This window comes from Colobus angolensis, unplaced genomic scaffold (assembly GCF_000951035.1).
Source record: "Colobus angolensis palliatus isolate OR3802 unplaced genomic scaffold, Cang.pa_1.0 Scaffold6, whole genome shotgun sequence".
Lineage (NCBI taxonomy): Eukaryota > Metazoa > Chordata > Mammalia > Primates > Cercopithecidae > Colobus > Colobus angolensis.
In genome coordinates this window covers 19,159,937-19,180,171 of record NW_012119598.1, presented here as the reverse complement: position 1 = coordinate 19,180,171, position 20,235 = coordinate 19,159,937, and the positions used below count along the sequence as shown (strand labels likewise).

Sequence of the window (20,235 nt, the reverse complement as noted above, 5' to 3'; positions counted from 1 at the left end):
GATGGTCTCGATCTCCTGACCTCGTGATCCGCCCATCTCGGCCTCCCAAAGTGCTGGGATTACAGGCTTGAGCCACCGCGCCCGGCCTATTTGACTAATTTTTAAGATGCACATTTAATTCTTCACATTTTTGTGTCTCCTGAATCACAGTGCATCTATGGCATGATGTAGTTTAATTGGTAGCGTCTTTTCTTCCCACAGTGTGTGACTTACAAATGATATCTTAGATTTTTAAAATATGTTCTTTGATCCCTGCAGCATCTGTGTATCAGTCATGAATATTTATACCTGCAACGGGTACTCAAGCAATGTTTATGCTTACAGTTCTTTATCCTGAAAACCAGCAGTGTCTGACTTTGCTTTCCAATAGGATGTGTTCAGATGCTGAAGAATTATCTCTATGGTGGGAGAAGAGAAGTTACAAGAAATTAAAAAGTGAGCTAGGATGTTGTGCAATGTAGTAGTAGTCTTCATAGCAGAAATAAATCATGGGACCAGTGCTGAGTAAAGTGGTCGTTATAGACTTTGCTTGTTCTGGGCAGCCACGCCCATCTCCCCAGGAGATGACATCATCATCATCATCATCATCCCAGAAACATTGGCTTATTTCTGTCGTGTGCGTGGCCTTAGAAGAGCCACATCTCCACAGAGGAAATTACAAGAAACTACAAGAGTTACACTTCTCAGGTTTACTTCTGAGACTTGAGTCCATGTTTAGAGAACTTACCATGAAATGAATGTTGAAAAATCCATGGCTCCTGAGGTTCCATCACCCCCAAAATAGTATATATTTAGAGAATTAATAAAGAATTTTCAAAACATACCCAAGAAAAAAAAAAATATTTTTAATTACTAATCAGGAAAGCCCTGGGTGTAAGTCAGATTTACCACTGACTGAGTGGGTGTCTGAGCAAGTTACCTGTTTCTTCATATGTAAGCTGGAGAGTATAATAATTAATAGCATCTGCTTATTAAGGTTGTTGGGAATATTAAGTGAGATAATGAATGAAAAGTATTCACCTACGATACAATTGTCCTAAAAACTTTTTTTTTTTTTCCTCCTCAGGCTGTTAAAGAAGCATTTAGATACTTTTCTCAAAGGCAAGAGTGGACTGAGGGTATTTTTTCCTCTTTGCGGAAAAGCAGTTGAGATGAAATGGTATGAGCAGATAAACATTAACAGAATTATCTTGTCTTGATGAATTCTTTGGGTGATTTAACAGGATGTGAGTTTAGAAACTCCATTTTCAGGAAGTACACAGGAATTTCTTATGTTTCTGTTAGTGATGGGTATATAATTGGTAATAATCTCAAACAGTAAGAAACAACAGAAACAGGTATGAAGTCTTTCTGGATTGAGTTTCAAAATAAAAAAATCAGTTTGGAGCCAATGAGGGGAGAAAAAACAGCCTTCCCTCTTACATTTCCAGGATCCTTGTATGTGGTTCAGTTTTTGTAGGTGGTTTAGGAATTTAGCTAAGTTAATTTTTAGATATTTGAAATGGTGGTGGACAGAGAAGTTCAAAATGAATTACAGCTTTTTGGCAGGGCAATGTTCATAGTCCACAGTTCAGCTCAACCTTCCCCTCCCACCAGGGAACACAGGAGTTTCTGTTATCGTGAACCATTGTTATAAAACAGTGATTAAGACGGTATTTCTTGTGAGTAATTCTGTACAAAGAGAATTCACTTTAACAAGCCACTTGTACTGTGAGTTACCCTAAAGTCACCTCGACATCGTTCTCTATACAGAACTCTGTTGTAATGATAATATACATACACAATCATACCTGCCAAGATATGCGTTTATTTATAAACTTGAATGCTGAGAACTTTGATCATTGAGCGGGAAAGAAAAAAGAATGTATAAAAAGGTTAGTAAATGTGCCAGGTGTGGTGGTTCCCGCCTGTAATCCCAGCACTTTGGGAGGCCAAGGCAGAAGGATCTCTTGAGCCCGGGAATTTGAGACCAGTCTGGGCAACATAGTGAGACCCTGCCTCAAAAAATAAATTAAAACTCAAAGATTAATAAATGTAAAATATAATAACGTAAAAATGGTCTATTCTGAATATAAATATCGGTGACTAACACAGAGTATGCATGCATTTTTTGGGAGTTGATTTTCAAGTAGAGATGATAGAATTTTTGCAGCCAGCACACACTCAATTGTAGCTGAGAGCCTTTGTTAGAGGGCTGCTATGATTCAAGTGTGGTCTTCAATTCGTGTGAAATTGAGAATATTTAAACTATATTATTGCACCTGTATTTTAACCAATTCATTGAGCCAGAAGAGACAGTTACTTTCAAAACTACCCTCAAAAAAATATTACCTCTATAAACAGATTGTCATGCAATGTCATCGTAAATGGTAACAATGTAACAGGTTCTGAGGCAACATTAGGAAAATGGTGTGAAGTAGCCAATTAAATGTGATTGTTGAATATTTGGGGTCTAAAGCCATTTTTAAAAAATTACAAAAAATATCAGAACTTGTCAGGTGCGGTGACTCACACCTTTAATCCCAGCACTTTGGGAGGCCAAGGTGGGTGGATCACTTGAGGTCAGGAGTTCGAGACCAGCCTGGCCAACATGGTGAAAACCCGTCTCTACTAAAAATACAAAAATTAGCCAAGCGTGGCGGCGCACACTTGTAATCTCGACTACCTGAGAAGCTGAAGCAGGTGAATTGCTTGAACCCAGGAGGCAGAGGTTGCAGTGAGCCCATGCACTCCAGCCTAGGTGACAGAGCGAGACTCCATCTCCAAAAATATGTGTGTATATATATATGTATATATACGTAAATACAGTTTTATATATATCTATATTAGAACTGAGCTACTGTAATTACATGTAAGAAGTTATGGTAGTAGATGATTTTTCATTTATGTAACTGATCTGTGTATTGCGGTCTATACAGACATCAGATGTGAATAGAAAAACTGATCATGAGCTAAAGCCAAAAAGCATTAAAACAAAATGTTTAAGATATTTAGGTTTTGGTTTTGGGTTTTTTGAGACAGTCCCACTCTGTCACCCAGGGTGGAGTGCAGTGGCATGATCATAGCTCACTGCAGCCTTGAACTCCTGGGTTCAAGAGATTTTTCCCTCCCAACATGCTGGGATAACATGCATAAGCCACCGCACTTGGTCTTATTTTGTTTTTATTACAGGTTGTAGTAGGCTGTGCTTCATTTTTCCATCTGTTGAATGAGAAATAAAAACACATGCAGCCAATTTGAATAACATTTTTGTTTACATTTTATAACTTTAAAATGTATGGAGAATTTTAAAACTCCCTGTATGTTTACAAATATCCTAGGAAATATGAAAGATGAAAGACAATTTATTAATGTTTCATTTTACAACTCAACAGTTCATGCTCTGCCCACATTGAAAGTATGTACTCTTTTGTAGATAAAAGGTACAGTCAGTCCTGCTATACTTGTTTCAAAACTGAATTCTAACTCAATTGATATATTAGGGAACAATTTGAGCATGAAATAAATTTCACATTTGCTTGTGTGTGATTTCATCTGTAAGAAGCCTTAGGTAAAAGCAGAAAACTGCACCCAGTTGAACTAAGCCATGGATGAATAGACGGAATGCACAAACATCCCTCAGCTACCTCAGTAAGCATGAGGTCTTTTTCACAGTAAAGTCCCATATTGTAGTATTTATCTATTTCTCAACCATTTAACATGTGTAAAACTGTTGTTATTAGGTTCCTGTTTTTGTTTTTCAGTGTGGCACTGACAAAGATTTTAAATGCTGTGCCCTCACTTTCCCCACCAGCCTGGTGATTTTTTTTTTTTTTTTTTTTTTTTTTGAGACGGAGTTTCGTTCTTGTTGCCCAGGCTGGAGTGCAATGGCACGATCTCGGCTCACCGCAACCTCCACCTCCCAGGTTCAAGCGAATCTCCTGTCTCAGCCTCCTTAGTAGCTGGGATTACAGGCATGTGCCACCATGCCCGGCTAATTTTGTATTTTTAGTAGAGACAGGGTTTCTCCATGTTGGTCAGGCTGGTCTCAAACTCCTGACCTCAGGTGATCCACCCGCCTCGGCCTCCCAAAGTGCTGGGATTACAGGCATGAGTCACCATGCCCGGCCAGCCTGGTGATTTTTATTGCGTGATTTAGCATAGTGCAGTGATTGTAGGAAGGCACATGCTATATTATAGCAGAACTATGTTTTTATTTCACTTGACATAAAATCATAATTGTCCTAGGTATTTGTGCCACCGGTACTGTTTTCTCTTGAGTCCAAGATCCTGAGACTAAGTTCTGCTAATTATAAAACTTACCAGGACTGTAATCCCAGCACTTTGGGAGGCAGATCACTTGAGGTCAGCAGTTCGTGACCAGCCTGGCCAACGTGGTGAAACCCCGTCTCTACTAAAAATACAAAAATTAGCCAGGTGTGGTGGGGCACACCTGTAATCCCAGCTACTCTGGAGGCTGAGGCAGGAGAATTGCTTGAACCCAGGAGGTGGAGGTTGCAGCGAGCTGATAAATTGTGCCACTGTACTCCAGCCTGGCTGACAGAGTGAGATTCTGTCTCAAAAAAAAAAAAAAAGTTAGCTGGGCATGGTGGCAGGCACCTGTAATCCCAGCTACTCGGGAAGCTGAGGCAGGAGAATTGCTTGAACCCGGAAGGTGGAGGTTGCAGTGAGCCGAGATTGCGTCATTGCACTCCATCCAGCCTGGGCGACAGCGTGAGACTCCGTCTCAAAAAATAAATAAATAAATAAATAAATAAACAAACAGATAAAATTACCAGGAAAATGCTATTGTATATAATAAAATATACAAATTTTGGATAGTGTTTATTTTAAGCAAATGGAAACTACAAGATTAGTATACAAATGAGTGCTAATGTTCTAGACCTGTTCACTTCAGTACAGTAGCTACTAGCCACATGTGGCTATTTAAATGTAAACTAAATAAAATGTAAAATTCAGTTCCTCAATCACGAGCAGCCAACGTGGTTAATGGCTATTTTATTGGACAGCATAGATAGATTTTCATCATTGCAGAAAATTTTAATGGGCAATACTGATTTAGAGAAATTGAAAAGCATTTCCTCTAGTCAAATCAATTTGTATTAAATCAGTATTTTAAGTTACAGATCTATAATTTCATTCCAACTGTTCCATACATTAAAAAAAGATATATATAATTTTCCAAATGTTTACTGTTTCCTGAGGTCATATAAGTCAGTTTTTCAGAATTTTTATAAGGTTTGAAAATAATATAGATCTGCTTTCCTGCATGTTCTTTGAAACCCTGTGAACCTGAATTCATATAAATTCCTTTAAATTAAAGAAAATGTATGCTTACTCCAATATAACCCTCCATTTAGTCATTTGAAAACATAATTTAAGTGTAAATGTATGATTTTATGCAGGTTTGCAAACCGGGGACACAGTGTGGTTGGTGTGGAAATCAGTGAACTTGGGATACGACAATTTTTTACAGAGCAGAATCTTTCTTACACAGAAGAACCAATCACCGAAATTCCTGGAGCCAAAGTATTTAAGGTTTGTTTTGGTTTGGGCAAATAATTGTATCCATATCCCCACAAAAGTTTTTCTCAGCATGAGTATTATGAGGATACCATATATGTGTCCAGTGGTTCCTATTTAGCACACAGATTCATCCTAGACATTACATAGTATCAGGAGCAAGGGCTTAAAAATGTAGGTGATAGCTACCTAAACAGATATAGACATATGTATATAAAAGCTGAGGTCAAAGCCTTTCTGTACTCAAGTTTTTACGTTTGTTTTATTTTTATTAACATGCATTTTCTGAGAACCCATCATGTGCCAGACCCCGCCTAAGACATTGAAGAGATAAAGATAACACAGTACGCCCCCCACCCACCCCAACCCTCCCCGCCAAAGAATCTCTTAGTTTAGGACAGAAGAGAAACAAGGACAAAGCGATTTGTAATGCGTGGAGCTAAGTGTAAAGACATAGGGTATCAAGGAAAGAGGTGGGAGTTACACCTGCCCAGCCTGGTGGTGCTTCGTGAAGCATGGTGACAGATAGAGCTGGAATCAGGCAGGGCCTGGGTCCATGGCCTTGGACACCTGGGGAAGATACTACTTCAGTCACCCAAGAGGCCTCATAGGAAGTGACTTGAAGGGAAGTAGCCTCCTGGCAGAGAGACCAGACAGGAGGCTGTGGCAGTGGTCCAGGAAAGACATCGTGAATCCCTGAGCAAGGAGAGTGATGGGGCATAGAGAGTAGATAGGATGGATTAAAGCAACATTTATGATAGACCCACAGGATTCTGTGACCGAATGAGGACCAAAGGAGCAATGAGTTCACATTTCCGGCTCCGGTAACTGGCTGGATGATCAATAATAAATGAGAAGGGCAGAAAGAATGAAACTTTTTCTAGAGATGATGAGTTTAAGGGACCTGTGGAATGGCAAAGGTTTTATGTCTGAAGCATAGAGTGGGGTTTGGGCTGAACATGATAGGTTTGGGAGTGGTCTTTATGCTATGAGCAGAATGATGCACTGTAAATAAACAAACACTACCCAAGTGAGAACAGGCAGAGGGAATCGGTTTGGCAGAGACTCAAAGGCAGGCAGAGGAGTGGGAAAGCTTTACAGTGGACAAAAGTAAAACTCCCAGCATGTGCCGATGGGAGGCTGTTGGCACAGGGAAGCTGGAAGTGGGCAACTAGGAATGGAGCATCCTATGTAATTGGTTTGGAGAGCATGTTTGCCTTTCTCTGGCTGGTCCTAAAATGGAAGAAGTGTGATGGTAAAAATTAGGGAAGCTGGCAGTCATTGACCAAGTCACGGCAGAGGTTGTGAAGCGGCTACCTTGTCTAGGGTAAATACCCCAGGTTCGTCGTCTTGTGCTAGAAAACTTTAGGACACAGATACACACGAGGAGTTTAGGAGTGGAGGTTTAATAGCCAAAAAAAAAAAAAAAAAGGGAGGGGGAGAAAGAAAGAGAAAAGAAAACAACTTTATCTCTAGTGAGAGAGAGAGGGGACTTCTGAGCGGAAAAAACCTGCCAGGTGTGCAACCACCAGATTTTATAGCGCAGCCTGAGGAGTCAGTGTCTGATTTACATAGGGCTCACAGATTGGTTTGATCAAGTGTGATGTTTACATAAAGTGTTGGGAAGGCTGGTCTCCCCGCCCTAATCTTATTATGCAGATGAACTCTTCCCTTGGCTGGCGCCATGTTGACTGCTTCTTACTATACAGGTGGCTGGCAGAGAAGGGAAGATGGAGCCACCATTTTGAACATGATTGGCACAAACTGCCAGCATCTATGTCTGTAGCTCGATTTTAAAGGCTGCTCTTTGTTAGAAAGAAAAATGATTTGAGGCTGCTTTTCATTAAGAGGAAAACCTTCTGTACCCTCACTATCTGCCTAAGTAATTTCTTCTTAACTCCTGAATCAGTTGTGGGGTCGGAGTTGTATTGTCATATAGGATCTATTGTCCATCTGTATACTCAGTATCTCACAAAGTACTCTTTTCTAAATATTGAAATTAATTGCTCAGCTGGGCGTGGTGGCTCATGCCTGTAATCCCAGCACTTTGGGTGGCCAAGGTGGGTGGATCTCTTGAGGTCAGGAGTTCAAGACCAGCATGGCCAACATGGCAAAACCCCATCTCTACTAAAAATACAAAAATTAGCTGGCTGTGGTGATGTGTGCCTATAATCCCAGCTACTCAGGAGACTGAGGCAGGAGAACCACTTGAACCTGGGAGGTGGAGGTTGCAGTGAGCCAAGATCATACCACTGTATTCCAGCCTGGGCAATAGAGTAAGACTCTGTCTCAAAAAAAAAAAAAATTTGTTGCTCACATCAGTAGGAAACTCGATGGTATTTTTTATTTCACATCTTCCTCCCACCCCATTCTCAAAGCATTAGAGAATCCAAGGAGTTTACTCAGTCCAAAGAGGGCTAGTCCTGCTTCCAGGCCCCTCTTGGAGCAGCAGTTCCCCATCTAGGCTGCACATTTGAAATCATCTCTGGATCTTATAAGAATTCCCAGTCCAAAGGTCTTACCCCAGGCCAGTTATGTCAGAATCTCTAGGGGTGGGGCCCTGGCATCCGTACTGTTTAAAGCTCCCCTTGATTCCAATCTGCAGGCAAAATTGAGATCCAGCTGTTCTCCTGCCTCCAGGCCCACCCGTCTCTGGGCTGACCCAGTGATCCCAGGCTGGTTGTCAAAGACCCTTCCTCCTCTACTTATAAACCTGTGTGGGGACCTCATTTCAGAATAAAATCTAGCAGTCTTGTGCGCTGATACACCTTTCCTACACTGCCCTTCATCCCATCTCCCAGGATCCTAAAGTCTATGTTATATTGCCCCCTCTTGGAGTGTGCCCCCAGACCACACCCTAGAATGTTACCCTTTCAAAAGTCACCTCTTTTTTGTTTTGTTCTCTTGATTTTTGTTGTTGTTGTTTATTTCTTGGGATTATTTTGCTCCAAGTGTTTGTTTTTGAGACAGGGTCTTACTCTGTCACACAGGCTGGAGTACAGTGGCACAGTCACAGCTCACTGCAGCCTTGACCTCCCAGGCTCAAGTGACCCTCCCATCTCAGCCTCCCAGGGAGCTGGAACTACAGGCGTGTGCCACCACACCCATCTAATTTTTTCTGTAGAGTTGGAGTTTTGCCATGTTGCCCAGGCTGGTCTCATACTCCTGGGCTCAAGCGATCTGCCTGCTTCAGCCTCCCAAAGTGCTGGAATTACAGGTGTAAGCTACCACACCTGGCCAAAAGTCACCTTTTGTTTGGTCTCCCTGACGCTCCCAGGCAGGCCCCTGCTCTGCCTCTTGTGTTCACATAGTTCGCAGGCACAGAACCATAACAGAGCAGGCCGTTCTGGATTGTAATGTTTCTCTGTGCCCACGCTTCTCTGCTCTAGTCTGTCCTCACTGTGGTCAGAGACTGTGTCTAATTCAAATCTACGGTCTAGAACCCAGGATAGGTGTCTTGTCTACTAGGCTTTCAGCAAATAAATGCTCATTGGCTGAATGAATGAGCAAAAATGGAAAAATCAGCACAATTGCACATTTCCGGAATAACTTAAAATACCTGACTTTTCAGTACCACCCTGCCTGGTAATTGGTTGACCTGCAGATTTATCTTTAGCAGAGTAAAAATATCACTCTGCTCGAGGAAACATTGCTAGAATTTTATAGCAGGCTCTGAAGTGAATAACAGCCAACTGATCTTCAAGGTTGTCCTCTGTGATATTCCTCTGAGTTGGCCCAAAAGAACCTCACACAGGTTTTAAAAGAAAAAAATAAGGTGCCAATAAAGTGCAGTAAAATTATTTACTTTAATTATGTTTTATTAACACATTATTTCCCTAGAACTTTTGCTTTGCTTGGCCCTCTTTTCTTGACTATTCAAGTAAGTACTAAGTAAAAAAAAAAAAATTTTTGTTTTCATTATTTCATTACAGAGTTCTTCAGGGAACATTTCATTGTACTGTTGCAGCATTTTTGATTTTCCCAGGTAGGTTGAATACTACATCTGCACTTTAAATAACTGGAATGCTTGCCAAGCAGTGCAGGCATGGGAGTGGAGGTCTCTTCATCACTCTCCTCCGCTTGTGTAACATCCACAAAGCATTTTGTTTGTTTTTGTTTTTGTTTTCTTGAGACGGAGTCTCGCTCTGTCGCCCAGGCTGGAGTGCAGTGGCCGGATATCAGCTCACTGCAAGCTCCGCCTCCCGGGTTTACGCCATTCTCCTGCCTCAGCTCCCGAGTAGCTGGGACTACAGGCGCCCGCCACCTCGCCCGGCTATTTTTTTGTATTTTTAGTAGAGACGGGGTTTCACTGTGTTAGCCAGGATGGTCACCATCTCCTGACCTCGTGATCCGCCCATCTCGGCCTCCCAAAGTGCTGGGATTACAGGCTTGAGCCACCGCGCCCGGCCCACAAAGCATTTTTTTGAATGTCTGTTCTGCAGGTATTTTTGTTACATTCTTGTCTGCACACTTTAATGTGTTTTGTCTTTGGTTAGCTCCCAAACTATGGGAAACTGAGGCAGCTAGGGAAAAAGAAAGGTGAGTAAGACAGTGTCTTCTACCTTGCCGCTGGGCCTATAATAGAAATGAATTTCAAGTGGCCGAGGGAGATAAGAGCTCATCTCCTGAAGGTCCCTGATACCTGAGCCAGAGGCTGGGAGCAGAGTTGTTGCACACCATCCTTTGTTATTTCTTCATGTTCCCAAATCATAACAAGAGTGGGGAGGCGGCTGCCACAGGCTCCTAAAACCATGAGGGGATGGACAGTTCTCCACACTCAGGTCCACACATCCTTATGGACTCTATGAGGAAATGTGGACGTGAGATCCTAGTATCTTGACGATGTTTGAAGTACCAGCATGCACCGTGGGGGGCGCTGTTCATCTTCTTAAAGATTTGATTTTTGTCCCATAAAATGTTTTTTCTCTCTCTGGTAGGACAAATATTGGCAAATTTGACATGATTTGGGATAGAGGAGCATTAGTTGCCATTAATCCAGGTGATCGCAAACGGTAAGTAATTTTTCTTTTTTTGTTTAGCCTTCTTAATTTTTTAGTATTCTATACTTTTTCTGGGTTCTAGAAAATCAGCTACACTTTTATGAGTATGAAATGGCTTATTATATTTGGAATTTATAAAAACCTAAATCAAATCTTTAAAGATCAATTCTGTTACTTTCATTCAGCTATTCAACAAATATTTACTAAGTTCCTGCGATGCTCTAAATATATACTATGCCAGAAGCAGGGGAAATAACTGAACAGATTATACATGGTATTTGCTCTGACAATCTTTACATTTCCAGCTCTGTTCTTTCTCCCAAACATCCACATCACATGTCCAGTGTCTGCTTTGCATTTCCCATGTGACATCAGTGTCCTTTAACAACTCAAAATATCACTGAGACCTCTGTCTCCATAAGACACATTTGTATATGAAACCTGATCTGCTAATGTCTAAATTTGTAGGTGTTTCCCACTCCCTAAAGATGTTCATCCACTCCTTAGAGGTTAGTCCTTCTACAGGCTCTGGTTGGCATGGTAAAATCAACCAAGCAGTGGAAAGCAAACTGAAAGTCACCAAGTGCAGACCAAGAGTAGACACAGCACTTTGGGAGGCTGAGGTGGGCAGATCACCTGAGGTCAGTTATTTCCCCAGTGTCTGGCATAGTATATATTTAGCACCTAGTAAGAGCTTAATAAATGTTTTTTAAATAAATGAATGAAAGAAGCGAACTGCACTCTGAGCAAGGGCAATATTATTTTACTATGTACTGGTAGTATCTTTGTTTGTTTATTTGTTTGTTTTGAGATGGAGTTCCACTCTTGCTGCCCAGGCTGGAGGACAATGGCGTGATCTTGGCTCACCGCAACCTCCGCCTCCTGGGTTCAAGAGATTCTTCTGCCTCAGCCTCCCGAGTAGCTGGGACTACAGGCATGCGCCACCACACCCAGCTAATTTTGTATTTTTATTAGAGACGGGGTTTCTCCCTGTTGGTCAGGCTGGTCTTGAACTCCCAACCTCAGGTGATCTGCTCACCTCAGCCTCCCAAAGTGCTGGGATTACAGGTGTAAGTCACTGTGCCCGGCCCTATCTTAGTAATATATGTGCTGGTACTTAGTATCTTCGTTCTTTATCTACATGCTGGCACTCAGTACTTACTATGTTAGCACATCCTATTGGTGCTCTCGTTAGGACTGGGCGTCTTCTCCTTGGACTGTACATTGTCAAGTGCTGATGTATTTTCTGCTGTGACTCTCGAGGTCTTGCCTAACATAAACCAGTAGGGCAGACCTCATTTTTCTGGATTTTTTGAGACTTTTTGTGAGAGAAAAAGTTCACATTCTAAGAGGAATAAAGTCTTCTAGTCCTAGGAAACCCTACCAAACCAGTCTGACATCGCCTTCATGGGGGCAGCGAGTTTCTTCTGAAAAACAAGAATCAGAAAGTAACAGTTTCTGTTCAAAAGTTTGCTTTGGTCTAGTTCTTTCACCTACAAGGAAGAGTGATCCACTGTTGAATTCTCACAGTTTGTGAAGTGGTTATTAGTCTTATCCTCATTTTACAGGTGAGGAAACTGAGGCACAGAAAAGTTAAGAATTTGTCAAGCTTACATAGCCAGTCAGTAGAGGAGCTGGGGTTTGAGCTTGGGCATCTCGTAGAGTCCACACTCCTACTCTCCACACTCACCTCCCCAACTTCTCACAGACCTCTGGACAGAGATCACAGTCTAGCCAGGCTCCATAGAAACTGGAGTGCCAAGAGCCCAGGCTCCTTCCTCAGTGTGGGGAATAGTGTCCATCTTTGTCCTTGGCCTGTCTCTCATGGCCTCTCTACCTCCCTGCATGCATCTCCTGTCCTCTCCTTTTCCCTCAGCTTCCTCCATTTTTATTCCCACGTAGCTGACTTGCCTTCAACCCTCAGCCTCCTTGCTCCAATCACCATACAACAGAAAAGCTCCAACTTTCAGTAGGACCACAGCTAATTAGCAAGTCCTCTTTGGTCTCTTAATTCAATTTCCAAGTCAGTCATCTGATTGGTCAATTCATCGCCTGTCCCTGGTCCAGCCCTGGCTTCTGCCCAGTCTATCCATGGGTGCTGTTAGCATCAGCTTCCCGCACTGAGCCAATCAGACCTGGGTCCCTGAGGCACCTACTCAAAGGACAGTTCCATTGCACTCATGGTTTATGCCACACTTGCAGAGCTTTCATTTCATGCCACCTTTTTTTGACCTGCTTGTTATTCTTATTTCTCTCTAATTACATAGAGGAAAAGAATTGTGTTTTCTCTTACATAAGGCCCCTGGAGGGGTCCCAGTCACCCACGATATTTGTTAAATTGCAGCATCCCAGGCCCCATGGCAAACTGACTGCATAGGTCTGTGGGGATGGAGCTCAGGCATCTTTTCTTTCAACAAGAACCCCAGTGATTTTGACACCCAGCCTGATCTGGAAACCACTGCCCTCAAGCACACAGGCATCCAAGGTCAGCAGGCCCTCGAGTACTTCTTCAGGCCAGAAGGAGCCTCTACCCATCCTTATGTGATGTCTTCTGCTCTGATCAGCTCTGGAAGCAGGCCTCGATTTGATTCCCATTTGGACCAATTCCCAGCTTAGGCAGGGGCCATAATTTGCTAAACCCACTTCTCACTTTTAAAATGAGAATCAACCGCTTGTGATTATTAGGAGAATTTAAACTCTGTAATATCAGCGAAAGTAACTTCTGGCTTCCTTCCCTGCCTTTTGTCCCTCCAGCCTTTGCCTGTGTAGAGAAATGTAACAAATACCTTCTTGTGTTCTTTTAGCTATGCAGATACAATGTTATCCCTCCTGGGAAAGAAGTTTCAATACCTCCTGTGTGTTTTGTCTTATGATCCAACTAAACATCCAGGTAAAGTTGTTGGGTTTTGTTTTTTTTATTTTTTTTCTTTTACCAGTTGCCTAGTTTCTTGATATAAATTCTCTGATGTGGAAAAGCATTATTTTCTCCTAATTTATCTCACAGGAAGCATACTGTGTATATACGTGGAGATAATTCCAGTTTTGGCTAATGGGAACTATAAGCATTTTTTTCTCTTCCTATAGTGTCCGTGATTTTCTTGTATTCCTTTCCCGTTTTGTTTGCCATTCACAACTCAGACTGGAGAAAGGGGGGAAATGGATGATCCTGATAGACAAGAGAAATCTCATGAGCCCTATTGGGAGGAAGGAGGAATGTGGTTGGATATTGCATATCCATATCACCCAAGTGGTAGTGATGTGTTGGACAGATGCCTTCACATACACAAGCCCAGAGTGAGAAGTGAATATGGGGATGTAGGAGTTGTGCAGGAAAAGCTATAAATTATTGTCCTGTTTTAATTTCTGAAGTCTTAAAATCTGTCTATTGCATTCTTTTATTTGTTTTGAATCTGTTGGGGGCATGTTTTCTCCTGAACTCATTTTAATGCATTCGAACATTGAAACTTAACCTTTGTCATGGCTGGACTTGTACAGGGAGAAATACATAGACTTTTAATTTGTAAGAATCACCTTTTTGATTTTCAACTGAGCTTTTTTACATGCTTGTTTTTTAAGTATTTACATATGTTAGAATTTTGTTTTGTTGTGTTTTTTGTTTTTGAGACACAGTCTCACTCTGTGGCCCAGGCTGGAGTGCAGTAGTTTGATCTCGGCTCACTGCAATGTCTGCCTTCCAGGTTCAAGCGATTCTCCTGCCTCAGCCTCCCAAGTAGCTGGGATTACAGTGTGTGCCATCATGCGCAGCTAATTTTTGTATTTTTAGTAGAGACAGAATTTCACCATGTTGGCCAGGCTGGTCTCGAACTCCTGACCTTAGGTGATCCGCCCTCCCTGGTACAGGCATGAGCCACTATGCCCAGCTAGTATTTTGTTTCTGCTTGAATAAATTGAGGTCTTAAAAAACTCATTAAAAGATGAGACCTAGTGTCCCTAATTAAATCAGAGACAATCAAATGGAAATAGAAATTAATAGAGGCAGAAGTTAGCTCTGCTAATCTGATTTAAATTCCATTCATGAATAGGAGCCCTAACAAAGAACTTTTGGGAAGAAAATACAGCAGGCCCCGTCTGGAGGTGGATGGCTGAGGATACTGCTCTTAGAAGGGGGCGGAAGCTTGGCTTCCTTATAGTCTATATCCTGCAGCAGAGCGGGAGGGGTGTATAAAATGTGGGTAAGTGCAGGAGTTGGTAGAAAATCAGTATACTAGAAGATGGTTGAAGCCCCAAAGGAATCTGCTGATGGACTCTACTCTGATTTCAATGAGCCTAAGTCCCTTGACTGGCTTAGCTGTCTCATCGAAGCTAAAGATGGATATGATGGGTATGTAACATTGCCATCCTCTCAGTAAGCCAATTTATTTATTCAGTATGAGATTTGCAAAAGAAGAATGAGAAGAACATGCCACATCATCACCTATTTGGATAACGAAGTTGTATATAGAACAAGTACACCTAGGTCATTGGAAATAAACTGAGAATTTATTTCTCTTTTACCTAGGTCCACCATTTTATGTTCCACATGCTGAAATTGAAAGGTTGTTTGGTAAGTTTGTGGACTTATGCTGTAACTTTTTAAATAAAGTCAAGTTAACTCTTTTAGGCCGGGTGTGGTGACTCATGCCTGTATTTCCAGCACTTTGGGAGGCCAAGGTGGGCAGATCACCTGAGGCCAGGAGTTCGAGACCAGGCTGGCCAACATGGCGAAACCCCGTCTCTACAAAAATACAAAAATTAGGCCAGTGTGGTGGCATATGCCTGTAGTCCCAACTATTTGAGAGGCTGAGGCATGAGAATTGCTTGAACTTGGGAGGCAGAGATTGTAGTGAGCCAAGATTGTGCCACTGCGCTCCAGCCTGGATAACAGTGAGACTCCATCTAAAAAAAAAAAAAAAAAACACACACCAAAAGAATCTGTTGTGAACTATTAGTATATTAGTATCTAGAGTATGTCTATAAAATTTAAAAGATAAAGACCATGTTATTTAAAATTGTTTTATCTTAGAAAAGGAACTAATCTCTGTAAATATGCTCTGTATATATGCTATATGCTTTATGTTAAAGGCATTTGAACTTTTCTAGAGAGATGGTATCTTTTTATTTATTTATTTATTTAGTTTTGAGATAGGATCTTGCCTGTCACCCAGGCTGGAGTGAAGAAATGCAATCACAGCTCACTGCAGCCTCGACCTCCCTGGGCACAAGTGATCCTCCCACCTCAGCCTCCCAAGTGTCTGGGACCAGAGGCATGCACCACAATGCTTAGCTAATTTTTGTATTTTTTTGTAGAGATGAGGTTTCACCACATTGCCCAGGTTGGTCTCCAACTCCTGGGCTCAAGTAATCCTCTTGCCTTGGTCTCCCACTGTACTAGGATTAGAGGCATGAGCCGCCGTGCCCAGCGGTGTATTTATTTTTTTCTTGGGAGTTAAAAGTGATGATAACAATTCAGAGTTCAGGAAATTTGCCCTTAGCATTCCTTTGTTTTGATTAAAAAGAAGAGAAAAACCTTTAGTATACACTGTTTTTAAAATAATTTCAAGGTTTTGTTTGTTTTGAGATGGAGTTTCGCTCTTGTTGCCTAGGCTAGAGTACAATGGTGCAATCTCAGCTCACTGCAACCTCCATCGCCCAGGTTCAAGTGATTCTCCTGCCTCAGCCTCTCAAGTAGCTGGGATGTGCCACCATACCTGGCTCATGTTGTATTTTTATTAGAGATGGGGTTTCACCATCTTGGCCAGACTGGTCATGAACTCCTGACTTCAAGTGATCCACCCACCTCAGCCCCCCAAAGTGTTGGGACTACAGGTGTGAGCTGCCACACCCAGCCAATTTTAAGTATTTTTAAAAGAATCCCTGATGTCATTCTTTGTAGTATTTTAACGTGTTACTCTTTCTTGTTTCAGGTAAAATATGCAATATACATTGTCTAGAGAAGGTTGATGCTTTTGAAGAACGACATAAAAGTTGGGGAATTGACTATCTTTTTGAAAAGTTGTATCTACTTACAGAAAAGTAAATGAGACATAGATAAAATAAAATCACATTGACATGTTTTTGAGGAATTGAAAATTCTGCTAATGCCTAAAAATGTAACAGATTAATTTTTTTAATTGTTTATAAATCATATGATAGATCTTTACTAAAACCGGCTTTTTAGTAAAGCCGTTTACTTTTTCTAAAAAAGTTTTAGAAGAAAAAGATGTAACTAAACTTTTAAAGTAGCTCCTTAGGAGTGGAGATTATGATGTGAAAGATCATACCTGTGTGTCGTGCAGATCGCAAGATACTTTACCAATCAGCATGTGTTACCGGTACAATTAAAAAAAATTTTTAAATGCAATGCATATTAAATATAATACGCACAGAAAAACGGGCATTTATTTTATTTTATTTTATTTTTTGAGATGGAGTTTCATTCTTGTTGCCCAAGCTGGAGTGCAATGACGCAATCTCAGCTCACTGCAACCTCCACCTCCCAGGTTCAAGTGATTCTCATGCCTCAGCCTCCCGAGTAGCTGGGATTACAGGTGTGCACCACCATGCCCAGCTAATTTTTTGTATTTTTAGTGGAGACAGGGTTTCACCATGCTGGTCAGACTGGTCTTGAACTCCTGATCTCAGGTGATCCACCCACATTGGCCTCCCAAAGTGCTGGGATTACAGGCGTGAGCCACTGCACCTGGCCTGACATTCTTTATGAAATTTAGAATTGTCAAAGAAATATAACACTTCAGTAGGGTTCAAGGTGGTCTCAAAAGTTATATAAAAGATTAGTTTTTACTATAAACCCTTGTCTTTTACTCAGATCCTAGAATCCCTTTTCACATGGTTTCTCCATATATAACAGAATCAAGAAACAAATTTTAATTAAACAATCTGTAATGGAATCAAGAAACAAATAAACTTTAATTAAATAATCTATATGGAATAAACATTCCCAAATTCTAAGAGTAAATTTTTCTTTAAGTTTTCTCTTAGTTTGGCAGTTGTTGTTTTTTATAATTTAATCTGTTTACATCATCAGGTCTTATAAAGTATAATGTACTTAGAGCTGGATTCATGGCTGTTTATTATGAAAGTTTAGATTTTTCAGTTTTTCATTAACGATCACATTTTGTTATGTCAGACAGTCCTCTATAGCTCTGTACTACCCAACAACTAAATGGTTTAGATTGTTCAGCTCATGTTAATAGGATAGTTGTGCATTATAAAAAATGAGTTACGTGTGTGTGTGTGCACGCATGTGTGTGTGCTGGCTTAAAGGTTGTTAATGGGGGGGTTTGGGGTCCCCTTTGACATTGGTGAAAGCTATGGTATTCTCCCCAGAGATAGGTCTTGTCAACCTCTCTAGTTCTCATTGACCTGCATGTACAAACTTCTACCCTAGAAGCTCTCTGCCATTGACATATTCTAATAGATTTGTAAGGCTATTAATTTGAAGCACCTCCTTGCCCACAATGAGTCTTGCATCTCTGAGACATGCTGCCAGTCTATAGTGTGGGCTTCGGAAGCCATGACTCCCCAACTCTGCCTGCATCACCAGTTGAATGGACAACTGACCTGAGCTGGACCAACACAATTCCCTCCAGAGACTTCTGATTTTACTTTTTTGTAGAGACAGGGTCTCACTTTGTTGTCCAGGCTGATGTGGAACTTGATGTGAGGCCTCAAGCAGTGCTCCTGTCTCGGCCACCCAAAGTGCTAGGATTACAGGTGTGAGCCATTGCGCTGGCCCTCTTCATAGACTTTTGGACTTGGGAATAGAAAGGCAACCCTGTCTCTACTAAAAATACAAAAAATTAGCCAGGTGTGGTGGCACGCACGTGTACTCCCAGCTACTTGGTGGGCTGAGGCAGGTGAATCACTTGAACCTGGGAGGTGGAGGTTGCAGTGAGCTGAGATCACGCCACGGCACTCCAGCCTGCGCAACAGAGCGAGACTCCATCTCAAAAAACAGAAAACAAAGAAAGGCAAGTTGACTGCTGAATGGGGAATCTGTAATGTGTACGCCTGGGGGCGGTGGGGCAGCCACATTCCACCACATGGATCTGAGACACAGAATGCTGATCTGTGGAAAGAGATGAGAACCAAAGAGAGGCCACCTGTGTTCTGGGTCCATTTTCATCCTTCCTGAAGCCCAGCTGCCCAGGGTGGGGAAGAACACCCTGTGTCCATGGGATAGAGTCCTCTCCTCTTGCACTTGTGCTCAAAGAATCTTCAATAATACAAATGAGATATCCTTACGTAGTTGATCTTTTATGTAATATGTGTCTTCATTGGGGAATACTGACTTCTCAAAGTCTCAAGATGGAAGATATACCGCATATAAATTATTTTAGAGCAATTGAATTGTTTTTAGGATTTTCCAAAAATGCTTCTTGTTTCATTTTGTTATTTAAGTAACAGATTATCTAAGCCTCTGTACCCTGCACACTGTGGTTTACAAATGCCTTGCCCTGCCTATGAAGCAGGCATGAATGCTCCAGTATAGACAATGTTATCAGTAGCAGACAGGACAAAGAAAGAAAGGTATGTAATAATCAGTCTGTTTGGGTGAATGTGGAAAGAAAAATACAAAGAAATATAACCAAAGCTTAAACAGCTGGTTATAACCAAAGCTTAAATAACTGGCAAGGTAGAGATTTGGCTCCATAAAGAATGGCACAGGGACCACAGAAGGTGGCCCGAAAGATGTACCTATGAGAGAGCTCCCAGCTGACGGGATTCGTTGGCAGAATGAAGTGACAAATACAACCTAAGCCACGGAGATATTAGTGCAAGTAATTTACCCAGTCACAACTGCAGTACATACCTGTCATTGTTTTATTTTAATACAAGGGAGCAATTTCAATGTGTGTTTGTGGATACATGTATATGTTTATGTTGCACCTACTCCTTATTTTTATTTTTTATTTTGAGACAGGGTCTCACTGTGTCGCCCAGGCTGGGGTACGGTGGTGTGATTACAGCTCACTGCAGCCTCAGTTTCCTAGGCTTAAGAAATCCTTCTGCCTCAGCCTCCTGAGTAGATGGGACTGCGGGCATGTGCCACCACACCCAGCTAATTTTTTTTTTCTTTTTAATAGAGACAAAGTCTCACTATGTTGCCCAGCATGATCTTGAACTCCTGGCCTCAAGTGATCCTCCCATCTCAGCCTCCCAAGTACTGCTCAGCCTACACCTACTCTTTCTGAAAAGTCAGAGTAAGATTTCTACTGAGTGCTTTTTAAAAATCAAAATTATCAGCTGGGTGCAGTGGCTCATGTCTGTAATCCCAGCACTTTGGGAGGTCAAGGTGGGCGGATCACCTGAGGTCGGGTGTTTGAGACCAGCCTGGCCAACATGGTAAAACCCCATCTCTACTAAAAATACAAAGATTAGCAGGGCGTGGTGTCACGTGCCTGTAATCCCAGCTACTCAGGAGGCTGAGGCAGGAGAATCGCTTGAACCTGGGAGGCAGAGGTTGCAGTGAGCTGAGATCGCGCCATTGTACTCCAGCCTGGGCAACAAGAGCAAAACTCTGTCTCAAAAAAAAAATCAAAATTATCTTTAATTCCCACAGCTCTGACTCCAGTCACTTCTTATGTGATGGTTTTTTGCCTTATAAAACATTATGTGACAAACTGATCAGTGGCTGAGTTAATGGGAATCGGATAGAATTCTATTTATGTGCCTTAAGCATAGTCATTCT

At 41.7% G+C, this 20,235-nt stretch overlaps 1 protein-coding gene across 1 annotated transcript in view; it reads left to right on the top strand.

Annotated features, from left to right (window-relative positions):
* The window catches only part of TPMT (thiopurine S-methyltransferase), a 25,502-nt gene extending 6,586 nt beyond the window's left edge, over positions 1–18,916 (top strand). Inside the window, exons 3-9 of the mRNA XM_011962750.1 lie at positions 1,067–1,159; positions 5,406–5,538; positions 9,456–9,508; positions 10,461–10,535; positions 13,328–13,413; positions 15,043–15,087; positions 16,448–18,916. Coding sequence (XP_011818140.1) covers positions 1,067–1,159; positions 5,406–5,538; positions 9,456–9,508; positions 10,461–10,535; positions 13,328–13,413; positions 15,043–15,087; positions 16,448–16,560 — 598 coding nt within the window. The 3' untranslated portion in view covers positions 16,561–18,916. The remainder of the gene's footprint in view (positions 1–1,066; positions 1,160–5,405; positions 5,539–9,455; positions 9,509–10,460; positions 10,536–13,327; positions 13,414–15,042; positions 15,088–16,447) is intronic.
* The last annotated feature ends 1,319 nt before the right edge of the window (positions 18,917–20,235 follow it).